Source organism: Syngnathus scovelli, chromosome 15 (assembly GCF_024217435.2).
Source record: "Syngnathus scovelli strain Florida chromosome 15, RoL_Ssco_1.2, whole genome shotgun sequence".
NCBI classification, from domain to species: Eukaryota; Metazoa; Chordata; class Actinopteri; order Syngnathiformes; family Syngnathidae; genus Syngnathus; species Syngnathus scovelli.
The window spans coordinates 9,815,969-9,828,768 of NC_090861.1; the positions used below are offsets into that span (position 1 = coordinate 9,815,969).

The 12,800-nt window shown below is 42.7% G+C and overlaps 1 protein-coding gene and 1 long non-coding RNA gene across 4 annotated transcripts in view; both read left to right on the plus strand.

Moving 5' to 3' along the window:
* The window catches only part of nup98 (nucleoporin 98 and 96 precursor), a 49,364-nt gene that overhangs the window by 14,216 nt on the left and 22,348 nt on the right, over nt 1-12,800 (plus strand). For both annotated transcript variants that reach the window (XM_049743114.1, XM_049743116.1), the window contains 4 exons: nt 6,045-6,200; nt 6,275-6,499; nt 9,311-9,425; nt 9,515-9,756. In XM_049743114.1, coding sequence (XP_049599071.1) covers nt 6,045-6,200; nt 6,275-6,499; nt 9,311-9,425; nt 9,515-9,756 — 738 coding nt within the window. The remainder of the gene's footprint in view (nt 1-6,044; nt 6,201-6,274; nt 6,500-9,310; nt 9,426-9,514; nt 9,757-12,800) is intronic.
* On the plus strand, nt 158-5,228 carry LOC125982523 (uncharacterized). Of its 2 annotated transcripts, XR_011088214.1 has the most exons (6): nt 158-265; nt 974-1,078; nt 1,786-1,890; nt 2,597-2,701; nt 3,314-3,622; nt 4,695-5,228. It is a non-coding gene; the product is annotated as an uncharacterized lncRNA (long non-coding RNA). The 2 variants fall into 2 exon arrangements; XR_011088213.1 differs by lacking the exons at nt 158-265; nt 974-1,078; nt 1,786-1,890; nt 2,597-2,701 and having other exon boundaries at nt 2,708-3,622.

Sequence of the window (12,800 nt, forward strand, 5' to 3'; positions counted from 1 at the left end):
TAGGACCTGATTAGACATCAGGTCTGACTGGAACACTTTAGTTAGAAAAGCTTGTTTGGTTTTGGGGACTAACTTCACATGATTTAACTATACAGGTCTTGAGTCTGTCATTTGTGGTGTCTGTATGATGTTGGTAAGTTATTTGTGGTTTTAATTCCAGGTGACAGGCTCTCAGGCTCCTGTTGACGGTGCTCTGCCTGAACCAGCCAGAACTTGGCAGGATTCTGACCCTGATGATAACATCAAACAAGATGCCAGCCAACAGGTAACATTCAGTTAGACTTTGTTGTAAGAAATAAACTTTGTAGACCTTTTCTTGTTCTCTTAGTTTACAGCTTTTAGTTGGAAAGCTGTTCTTTAGTCAGAAGGTACCTTAAACAGCATTCAGCCAACCATTGGATCACATGGTTTTAGTGGTTCTCCTCATAGAGCCCAAACGAACCAGTGGCACACACACACCTATACAAGGATTGTTGAAACATGCGCCCATGGGTGTCCAACCAAGCCAATCATTCACACACACATAACAGATTTCTGATGGCTACTTGTGGGGCCCTCCGTATGGATCTAAAGTTGTCTTGGTTATTCCAACCAAGCCAATCATTCACACACACACAATAACAGATTTCTGATGGCTACTTGTGGGGCCCTCCGTATGGATCGAAGGTTGCCTCATGTTTTTAGATCATATTTTGGTTATGGACATTATGGAGGCTGATTATATTACAGCTATAGTTCCACACATCCTCAACAGCTAAACGGCTAAAGTGTCATGCTGAAGGATGCTCCACTACATCCATAAAGATGCTGTTATAGGACCTGATTAGACATCAGGTCTGACTGGAACACTTTAGTTAGAAAAGCTTGTTTGGTTTTGGGGACTAACTTCACATGATTTAACTATACAGGTCTTGAGTCTGTCATTTGTGGTGTCTGTATGATGTTGGTAAGTTATTTGTGGTTTTAATTCCAGGTGACAGGCTCTCAGGCTCCTGTTGACGGTGCTCTGCCTGAACCAGCCAGAACTTGGCAGGACTCTGACCCTGATGATAACATCAAACAAGATGCCAGCCAACAGGTAACATTCAGTTAGACTTTGTTGTAAGAAATAAACTTTGTAGACCTTTTCTTGTTCTCTTAGTTTACAGTTTTTAGTTGGAAAGCTGTTCCTTAGTCAGAAGGTACCTTAAACAGCATTCAGCCAACCATTGGATCACACGGTTTTAGTGGTTCTCCTCATAGAGCCCAAACGAACCAGTGGCACACACACCTATACATGGATATTTGAAACATGCGCCCATGGGTGTCCAACCAAGCCAATCATTCACACACACATAACAGATTTCTGATGGCTACTTGTGGGGCCCTCCGCATGGATCGAAAGTTGTCTTGGTTATTCCAACCAAGCCAATCATTCACACACACATAATAACAGATTTCTGATAGCTACTTGTGGGGCCCTCCGTATGGATCGAAGGTTGTCTCATGTTTTTAGATCATATTTTGGTTATGGACATTATGGAGGCTGATTATATTACAGCTATAGTTCCACACATCCTCAACAGTTAAACGGCTAAAGTGTCATGCTCAAGGATGCTCCACTACATCCATAAAGATGCTGTTATAGGACCTGATTAGACATCCAGAACTGACTGGAACACTTTAGTTAGAAAAGCTTGTTTGGTTTTGGGGACTAACTTCACATGATTTAACTATACAGGTCTTGAGTCTGTCATTTGTGGTGTCTGTATGATGTTGGTAAGTTATTTGTGGTTTTAATTCCAGGTGACAGGCTCTCAGGCTCCTGTTGACGGTGCGCTGCCTGAACCAGCCAGAACTTGGCAGGACTCTGACCCTGATGATAACATCAAACAAGATGCCAGCCAACAGGTAACATTCAGTTAGACTTTGTTGTAAGAAATAAACTTTGTAGACCTTTTCTTGTTCTCTTAGTTTACAGCTTTTAGTTGGAAAGCTGTTCTTTAGTCAGAAGGTACCTTAAACAGCATTCAGCCAACCATTGGATCACACGGTTTTAGTGGTTCTCCTCATAGAGCCCAAACGAACCAGTGGCACACACACCTATAGAAGGATTGTTGAAACATGCGCCCATGGGTGTCCAACCAAGCCAATCATTCACACACACATAACAGATTTCTGATGGCTACTTGTGGGGCCCTCCGTATGGATCTAAAGTTGTCTTGGTTATTCCAACCAAGCCAATCATTCACACACACACAATAACAGATTTCTGATGGCTACTTGTGGGGCCCTCCGTATGGATCGAAGGTTGCCTCATGTTTTTAGATCATATTTTGGTTATGGACATTATGGAGGCTGATTATATTACAGCTATAGTTCCACACATCCTCAACAGCTCAACGGCTAAAGTGTCATGCTGAAGGATGCTCCACTACATCCATAAAGATGCTGTTATAGGACCTGATTAGACATCAGGTCTGACTGGAACACTTTAGTTAGAAAAGCTTGTTTGGTTTCGGGGACTAACTTCACATGATTTAACTATACAGGTCTTGAGTCTGTCATTTGTGGTGTCTGTATGATGTTGGTAAGTTATTTGTGGTTTTAATTCCAGGTGACAGGCTCTCAGGCTCCTGTTGACGGTGCTCTGCCTGAACCAGCCAGAACTTGGCAGGACTCTGACCCTGATGATAACATCAAACAAGATGCCAGCCAACAGGTAACATTCAGTGCGACTTTGTTGTAAGAAATAAACTTTGTAGACCTTTTCTTGTTCTCTTAGTTTACAGCTTTTAGTTGGAAAGCTGTTCTTTAGTCAGAAGGTACCTTAAACAGCATTCAGCCAACCATTGGATCACACGGTTTTAGTGGTTCTCCTCATAGAGCCCAAACGAACCAGTGGCACACACACCTATAGATGGATTGTTGAAACATGCGCCCATGGGTGTCCAACCAAGCCAATCATTCACACACACATAACAGATTTCTGATGGCTACTTGTGGGGCCCTCCGTATGGATCTAAGGTTGTCATGGTTATTCCAACCAAGCCAATCATTCACACACACATAACAGATTTCTGAAATATGGTTTCTTGTGGCTTCTTTGTTGTAAATTTTGGAGCCTTTTCCATGTTTTATATGTAAAATTTCCTGTGATATAAGGTTTTGGCATATTTCAGAGGATGTGTACAGCACCGGTCGTCTACCAGTTAAGATATTGGACAGAAATTTTAATTATTTTGAGCAAAGAAATTCTAGTCTTTATATTAATACAGCATATAAGAGTATCTTGCAGAAACTAACAACACATTTCTTTTAATTCCCTCCATAGAGCTATCAATTATCAAAGGAGTTTCTCAAAGTGGACTACTCAGACAGTGATGATACTGACAATGATTCCCAAAAGGACTGCTCTGTACCTCTGCAAATCAATCTGCTCAAAACAAGAGTATATTAAATTTGACCAAGCATTCTTATACAGGTGCAGTTAATTTTTGTTTTAGAATATTGCTATACTGTGTTTTTTTTCTGTACTTAAAAATCGTCATTTCAGATGGGCTGATCCCAGAAGTGATAGAAGTGACCTCTTGTACCTCCGCATCTCGTGGCCCAAGTAATGAAAAGTCTGCCAAAAAGGGAGGTGAGTTTAGAGTAATCCTTTTCAATATATAACTTTATCACAGTTGCTTTTAAATTGCCCAATTGTTACTACTGTATCAGTATCTAATTATCCTCACATATGCTGCTTACTAAGATTTAGATGACCCAAGCAAGATATATTAAACACCACTTGACTTTTTTTCTTAGACATGTAAGGTCTAAACTTTTGAATTTTGTCATAAAATGAAAATCGACCCATCCTTTCTCATGTGAGTTACAGGTCATTGCTAACCTTGATTATATGTGAGATGTTTGTTTACATCTATTTTTAAATAGGGGTAATGTATACATGACACATTTACCTCAAAAGAGAGAAAGAAAAATTGCTCTAGATTAACCTATTAGTGAATATGCAAATTCACACATTGTCACACCAAGGCAGATACCATTATACAGCTTGCATTTAATTTTTTACACACTATATATTTCCAAATTTACTTTTATCATCTTTGTTTGTCCATGTGTAGCACGTTATCAAAGCAAATTCCCCATACATGTAAAACACTGTCTAAAAAAAGTTTTTCTCTGATTTTTATTTTTTATTTTCCCTGATTTTGCAACAACTTGTATCTGTTCTTAATGGTTTTGTCAGAGAAATGGTGCATCCCAATGTGCTGCCATGGTGGAGTTTGACTGCCTGTGCAACCTCTGTAGGGTCCAGGAATTGCTTCATCTACCAGCAGTGACATTTTGGTCAAATGCAAAACTGCTTAAAAGTAGTCAAGAAAATGAGAGACCTCTTTCCCCCACCACCAAAACTGGGGGCATTCTAATGTTACCCTTTTGTGCATCTATTTTTAATTTTGTTAATATCAAAACAGCTGACACTGAAGACCACCTAGCAACTTAAATGACCGGATTAATATCTCAGATATTAACTGATTTACTTATGTCTATTGTAGGCTCATCACTGTTGACAAAGATAGTTGACGTTATAAAATATCTCATTTGAATTATATTGTCGGATAATTGTACATAAAGTGAATGTATTCTTTATGCAATTTTGTTCTAATTAAGTTGTAAACTAAAAAGTGCTCTTCCTATGCCCTTAGGTAACGGAAAAGTTGTGAAAAGAAGCTGGACCCCAGAGGAATGTGCTGCAGTAAATAAACATTCAAGGAAGTATATATTGACAAATCAGGTTCCTGGTAAGCTTGACTGCGAGAGATGCATTGCTGCAGAACCACAAGCACCGAGCTGTTAAGTACTTTGTCAAAAAGAGAATAACCACCATGAGGAGAAAATATGAGTGAAACAGCTTCCCTTAACAGAGATAGAAACACATGGCTGGTCCTGTTTCACCATTTGTTCACTATTTGTTTGTGATTTTTTTTATGCTCCACTTCTCCTGTTCGTAAATGTTAGATTAAATGAGTTCCTTTATTCATTGGCTACATTTGTAATGTGTCCATTTAAAATTTTGACTCAAGACAATTATTACTTGTAAATCCTGTGTACTTTATAGTTAGCTAAAATGCAGAATTTAAATATTTTAAAATGTACCAATATGACTGAACAAATTGAAGAATATTAAGACTGTGACCAAGGAAAATGGACCAGAATCTGAATAAAGACTTCAGAATGTATTTTAGAATGCACATTTCAATGTATATCTAGTATATTTAGCCAGATGAAAGTATTAATAACACTAACACAATTTTTAGGTTTTCTCAAATGATTAAGTCCACACAAATGCATGTTTGGGTTAGATTAGGGTTGGGGTTGAACTTGATAGATCCTCTTTATAAAGGCAGACCTAACAAGTCTTAAATCTTAACAGCAAGCTCCATAACTGGCTAAAAAAATAATGTGTGTATAGGTAGACCTCATAAGGTTGAAATATTAAAAGCGATCCCCATAACTGACTAAAAATCTCATGTGTGTAAAGGTGGACCCCGCAAAGCCGGAATGTTAGAAACAGGCCCCAGATATGACTGAAAAACTGACATGAAAAAAAAAGTTTCAAATTGTGTTTATTGAAAGTGATTTTTAGTAACAAGATTTTTTTTGGGACTTGCCTGATTTTTTTCATAGTTCTTGGACCACTAGAAAGGGTGGACCCCAGAACTCGGTAAACTAAGTTGGGTCCTGCAGAGGGAGGTTAACAAGGATGTGTGTGTGTGTGTGTGTGTGTGTGTGTGTGTGTGTGTGCAAGTGCGGCGTCATCGTGTCGTCATGACGTGATGAGAGCAATATGCAGAGAACAAGCGGTAGGGTAGTATTCTTCCTCTTCCCCCCTTTGAACATGTTAAGCGTGTTGAACGAGGACATGCATTTGTGGTCTTTCTTTTTTTTTTGTTTCTTGCAATGTTTCTTTTCTAGCTCATAAAGTGTCAATCAGTCAATGGCTTGTTGGGTTGCTTATCCAATTGATTTCTTAACTTTTACTCACTTCCTCCCAGGTGGCTCATTTCTCCAAGTATGGCCTGCAGGAGTCGGACGAAGACGACGATGTTCCGCTTCAGACCGACCCCAAGAAGCAGAAAGTGATGATGTCACTTCCTCCCCCCAGATTGCCGCAGCCTCCTCCCCCCGTCCAGCAGCAGATGGCGGCGCAGGTAGCAACCACGGCGTCCGCGTTCCGAGGGTGCTACAAAATGGCAGACTCAATGATTTCCTTTGGTCTCGTCAGACCTCGGCGGTCGTCATTGACCTGGCGAGCGGCGTGGCCGAGTTGGACAGCGACATGGCCGACGTCACGCAGGGCCTTCCGGCGGAGAGAGCACCAGGGCACGGGGACAACCTTGGGCCGCCAGACGGGCCGGGGGGCGCCGCGGGTGCCGATATTTCAGCTCCTGGCGTCTCTGTTCCCAGCCACATTGTGTCCTCATTGGGCATCAACCCCCACACGCTGCAGGTAGGTCTTGGCCACTTATTTGTGCAGCGTTCGCATTCTTTGCTTTTAGTTGTCCGTCTCAACAAAACATGGCAAAAGTAAAGCAAGGAAGCGTTAGGACAGCATCTGCCGGCAACTATGGAGCGGTGTCAAATCAGAAACTGGGGCGGTGGATTTCTGTGGGCGCCCCGTTACGTTGAGCCTCCATCTACCCTTGGACGCTGGCTGGACCGGGCTCACTTGCATTACACATTTGTACAGACTGACTTTTAGCCCCAAAATAGAATGCTGCGAAGAGGCCAGAAACACATGCCATAAACTTAAGGGGCGTGCATCGGGGGTTACCACGAGTACCGTAATTGCCGGACTATAAGCCGCACCGGATTATAAGCCGCACCAGCTAAAATTCAGGGATATTTCTTTTTTTTTTTTCTTACATAAGCCGCACCGGACTATAAGCCGCACTTGCACACGAGTTTTTTACAAAGAAAGACAGTACATAGAAAGCCTTTTTAACGTTTTAATAACATACTTGAACATGTCTTTCTAAACATTGCCTGTGACGCAGCAGTAGTACCGCAGCAACGCGGAAGTGTGCACGCGAGTTATTAGCAAAGAAAGACTGGACACAAAGTTTTTTTTTAAAGCTTTAATAACATACCTTAACATTTCTTTCCAAACACTGCCTGTGACGCGGCAGTAATACCACAACAACACGGAATTAACACAGCAAAGTCACCGAGACGCGGCGGTAATGGGGGCGGTTACACAGCAGCAACACGGCTGGTTAAAAAAAAAACATACCAGTAAAAGTACAAAAAGAGCCGTCTTCATCTTCCTCCTGTGCACTGAAACTATCGAAGTCTTCCTCCTTAGTGTCCGATTGGAATAGCGTTAGATATCCTTCGCCTCGCACTTTCTCAGTCTCTCTTTCGTCGTCGGTTTTATGCATTTCTTCGAGTGTGAAGAGGTTCTGTTCATGGTAATCTTATTCATGCACGAAGCGCTAAATTATATTAAACTAGCGAGCGACACGTATTGCTTAAAAGCGGCATCATATGCATTTCTTTTATCCCCCATAATGACGGTTTGTGTATAAAAGCTTCCTGTCTTTGTGTGAATGCGGGTGTGTGCGTGATGCGCGAGACGATCGCGTCTTCTTCGGCGCATTATCTCTTCTTCGTCTGTCTCGCTCTTGCTTCCTGCTAGAGCGCCCCCTGGAGAGCGGAGGCCGTAAAAATCCATAAGTACGCTCCAGAGTAGACAGAAGATAATGTCATCAACATCGACTGCCTTTGGCTTAAAAGCTGCATCATATGCATTTATTTTGTCCCCCATGATGACGGTTTGTGTATAAAGGCTTCCTTTCAGTAATGTCTGTCTTGATCGCGTGATGCGCGAAATGTAAACACAAACTAGCGCGTCTTCTTCGGCGCATTATCTCTTCTTCGCCTGTCTCGCTCTTGCTTCCGGCTAGAGCGCCCCCCTGGAGACCGGAGGCCGTAAAAATCCATAAGTACGCTCCAGAGTAGACACAAGATAATGTCATCAACATCGACTGCCTTTGGCTTAAAAGCGGCATCATATGCATTTCTTTTGTCCCCCATGATGACGGTTTGTGTATAAAGGCTTCCTTTCAGTAATGTCCGTTTTGATCGCGTGATGCGCGAAATGTAAACAAAAACTAGCACGTCTTCTTCGGCGCATTGTCTCTTCTTCGCCTGTCTCGCTCTTGCTTCTTGCTAGAGCGCCTCCTGGAGGCCGGAGGCCGCAAAAATCCATAAGTACGCCGCGCCGCCGTTTAAGGTTCAAAGTAACCTTCTGAATAAAATGCATTAAAAGTTCACATTCATTACAACCTGTTATTGGTGAGCAAAATGTCAGAAGAATTGAATTTAAACGCTGATTGATTGGGTTTTAATACAATGCAGATTACTTCACTGGTTTCTTTTATATCAAACAAGTTGTTATCAAACAACTTGTTTGATTTAAAAGAAACCAGTGAAGTGATTAAAAAAAGGAAAAACAAGATGAACTTAGTACAATTACAATGCAGATTGTCCAAACAGCGCCACTGCTTTGTGTAATCTCTGAGTGATATGGCAGAGTAAGAGAAAGGGTTTAGAGCACAGGTGTCAAACTCAAGGCCCGGGGGCCAGATACGGCCCACCACATCATTCTATGTGGCCCGCGAAGACAAATTGTGCATCAAATTCGTGTGTCATTACTAGAATTGCAAATTGTCTTCACTTTTAATAATAGCTTTTTTTTTTAAAATATTTGACCAGTTTTACTCGTCGGATTTGAAAACGAGTTATTTGTCAGTTTGTTTTGTAGCTTTTACTGTATATAATAGTGTTAAGAGTAAAAGTGATCAAGTCATCACAAAAATCACGAAAAAAATCTTATAAGCCGCACCTGACTATAAGCTGCAGGGTCCAAAATTTTGGAAAAAAGTTGCGGCTTATAGTCCGGCAATTACGGTAGTTAGCTTTGGCTTGTCCAATCGCTGCTCCATACTGGTGGCGGGGCCGCCGTGCAGTGGCGCCATAGAATAAAGGCAACGATAAAAAGTGAAACATCATCACCTGACTATCAAGGACAGTAATGTGTGCAAAACAACTTTCCTAACTGGAACTGGACTAAGCATAGACACCGCTATGCCGCTGTCTCTTTAACGCTCCATTTGTCGCAGCTCGCGGTGAGCCGTTTGCTTTCTACTCCTACAGTCAAGAAATTAAATCAATTAGCACATCATCACTTGGAGGGAAAATAAGGCTCACTTGCTGCACAACAAAGCCATGAAAGATAAGCACCCTTTGTTTGTCTTAGATCATGAAGGCGTCTCTTTTAGCCGAGGATGAAGACGAAAGCGACTTTTGTCAGGATCACCTGAAGATCTCCTCGGACTTCTCGCCGTGTCACGTGCAGCCGGGACAACCCTCGGGTAGGAACTTTGAATGTGCGACATTACTGCAATGGCCGCAAGTGTTTTTCACACGCAAGTATGTGAACGTTTTTCGCCCCTGTGGCCAGTGGGCCCTCTCTTCCAGGCTCGCATTTCTTCTGGCCTCCTGTCTCAGCCCCCTGATTCCCCTCGTGGGCTTGCTTCACTCCTGCCGTGGCCCAGAGCGCTCCGCTCATTCCATTGGGCGGTACCCGCCGCCGCCTCCTCCTTCATGCTTTCCCCCAAGCAGGCGGAACCCCTGGTGAGGACAGTCGGGGTTCGGCGCTTGGGAGGCCCCGTGCCGCTGGAAGAGTCTATCGCCCAAGGAAAGGCAAGTCCACTGCATGTTACTCTGCTCCCTCCCACCTAAACTTTTGGAAATTTGCAAAAGGGAAGACTGAAGTTGAAATTTGCCGTAATGTAGCTTGGCTCTCAGCAGGGTCTCATTTTGTCTTCTCAACTAACAACCAGTTCAAAAGTGCAGCAATTCATCAACAACTAGTTGATTGTAAAAATGCATTGACAATTGTTTTTCTCATTGAAGTAGCGCTTGGATACACAATCTAACTTCAAATGCTCCATATACTTCGAATTACAACTTTGCAACAATGTTCTCTGACTTCTTTAGTTCTTTGTCGGAGCAGACTATTTGCTTTTTTCATTTGAGCTAAGGGTGTGTTCAGACCTGACTGTTTGGTCTGCTTTAAACGGACCAGGGTTTGATTGGAAGGCTGGTGTGAATACACGCAAATGAATACTCGTGTGCATTAAAGAAACAGACCGAGACCCACTTTTTCAAGTGGTCTCTGTTCGCTTCCAAACGAGCTTTGGTGCGGTTCGCTGGAGGTGTGAATACAAACAGCGAAGATCTGCACCAACAGCACAATATGCAGAGCAGGAACGCAGTGCGTAGGACTCGTGTGTTTTCCCTCCATTTCCAGGTCTGTGCTCCATGTGCCGCCCTGGTCATTGCTGTCCAAGTGGAGCACAGATCGTCACAAGCGTGGATGTGTATACTTCACTTACAAAATACACAGTTTGAATAGGAACCGCACTAAACGAAAAAAATTAAGTCCGCTTTTGGTCCGGACCAAACAAGCGGACTAAAGGACTTTTCTGTTCTAAATACACCCTAAGACATTTGCAAACATCCATCCATCCATCCGTCCATTTTCTGAACCGCTTAGTCCCCACGGGGGTCGCGGGCGTGCTGGAGCCTATCCCAGCCGTCATCGGGCAGTAGGCGGGGGACACCCTGAACCGGTTGCCAGCCAATCGCAGGGCACACAGAGACAAACAACCATTCGCACACGCACTCACACCTAGGGACAATTTGGAGTGATCAATCGGCCTACCAAGCATGTTTGGTAGGTGGGAGGAAACCGGAGTGCCCGGAGAAAACCCACGCGGGCTCGGGGAGAACATGCAAACTCCGCACAGGGAGGGCCGGAGGTGGGATCGAACCCGCACCCTCCTAACTGTGAGGCGGACGTGCTACCCAGTGCGCCACCGAGCCGCCACATTTGCAAACATTTGTTTTGTATTTTCTGACAGATGAATGGACCGGTAATTTAAGTTCATTTGAAATGTTCTGTTTTTGAATAAAGGCACAGCTGTTTTGAATCTGATTGAACCAAAAAAGTAAGCAGCGGTTTAACCCTCCTATCGTCATTTGGGTCAATTTGACCCCAATTGATGTTTATGATTAAAAAAAAAGTAGTTTATTTTTTTATATTTTTTTTATTATATTTCATGACTTCCTAAATTGATGGGGACAACTGATTCAGCATGATTTTTTTCAAGATATTTTTTCAATATACTGAACACGTATTACATGCATTGGTTGTCCTTTGGGGTCAATTTGACCCCAAGCTGATTTAGCTGTTAAAACATCTGTCAGTGAGATTTCCCGCATGCGTGCATGCGCGTGTGACCTGTACTCAGTAGAACTGATTTATCACACACTGTGGACGGTGGGGTATTCCACGAGGACATTAGTAGTTTATGCAAAATCAGGGTGGCACAAACGTATAAACGCTTGCACGGCAGTCCTCTATCTAAATCATTCTTCATTGAGTATACTGCTATCTGCCTGTCTCTGAAAATGTGGTCTAGAAAAAGGCTTTACTCGTTATGGAACAGGTCTTTGGCAATGAAAGTGACATAGAGGAGGACCCTGATTTTGACTTTTTTGATGTGGAAGCCTACGTTTGCTTGCTAATTTTGGCAGGGGTTTACAAATCAAAAGGTGAAGCAACAACAAGCCTTTGGAATGCTCAGACTGGAAGAGAAATGGTTCCAGTCTCCATGTCTCTCAAGACATTGCATGTTTTGTCCCGTGTCATATGCTTCGATGACAAACAAGGCATGAAGAACTGCTTTATAATCCAGGCACCAAAGTGACTGTTGATGAGTGCTTTGTTGCGTTTCGTGGACGCTTTCCTTCTGGCAATATATGCCTAGTAAATCAGCCAAATATGGCATCAAAATATGGGCAGCATGTGATGCAGCTTTGCCTAGAATATGTAGGTGTACGCGGGCAAATCTCCCAGCACAGTATCTGAAATACCAAATCCAGCCACAAGGTTTGTGCTTGATATTGTTGAAGGACTGCATGGACACATTACGTGTGATCATTTTTTTCACATCTGGGTGAGGAACTGCTCAAAAGGAAGGTTACAATGTTACAATGTTGAGAAAAGTGAGAGAGAATAAACCAGAGTGTCCCAAGCCAGGATAACGAAAGAGGGGTGAGTGATATGTTACAGTAACTAGCCAGAATAATACTACAAACATTTAATTAAAATAAATAAGTCATGCATAAGTCATATTCCATCACCACCAAAACCAGACTTGTGGTCATTAATGTTGAGAAATAAGTTTGAGAAGATTTTTGTGAAAACGTCAGCATAAATTAGTTCTAATTTAAAGATTTTCAAGGTTCAAGAGTTTTCATTCGCCATGTTTGAGCGTGCCAAAAAAGAAATTTGACTTCGGTACATCACAGCCTCTGTTAAACACTTAGGTGACTAACAACACTCAGGACATGTGAAAAATGACAAATATTCTCAAACATCCCCTGATCTTAAACTCCCAGGAGGGCAAGGAAAAACTCAAAACTCTAGCTAGGGGAAATGAGAAACCTTGAGAAGAGACCACAGATGGGAGGGTCCCTCTTCCAGGATGACCGGGCTGCAATGGATGCAGAGAGTACACATAGTACAAACAGTGTAGACCAGGGGTCTCAAACTCATGGCCCGCGTGCCAATTGCGGCCCTCGGGACAATATTTTGCGGCCCCCTGCGTGACATCTAAGCTGTGTGTTAGTGCGGCCCGCGAATTTCTTTTCGCACATGCATCTGGCCGTTTTACTTT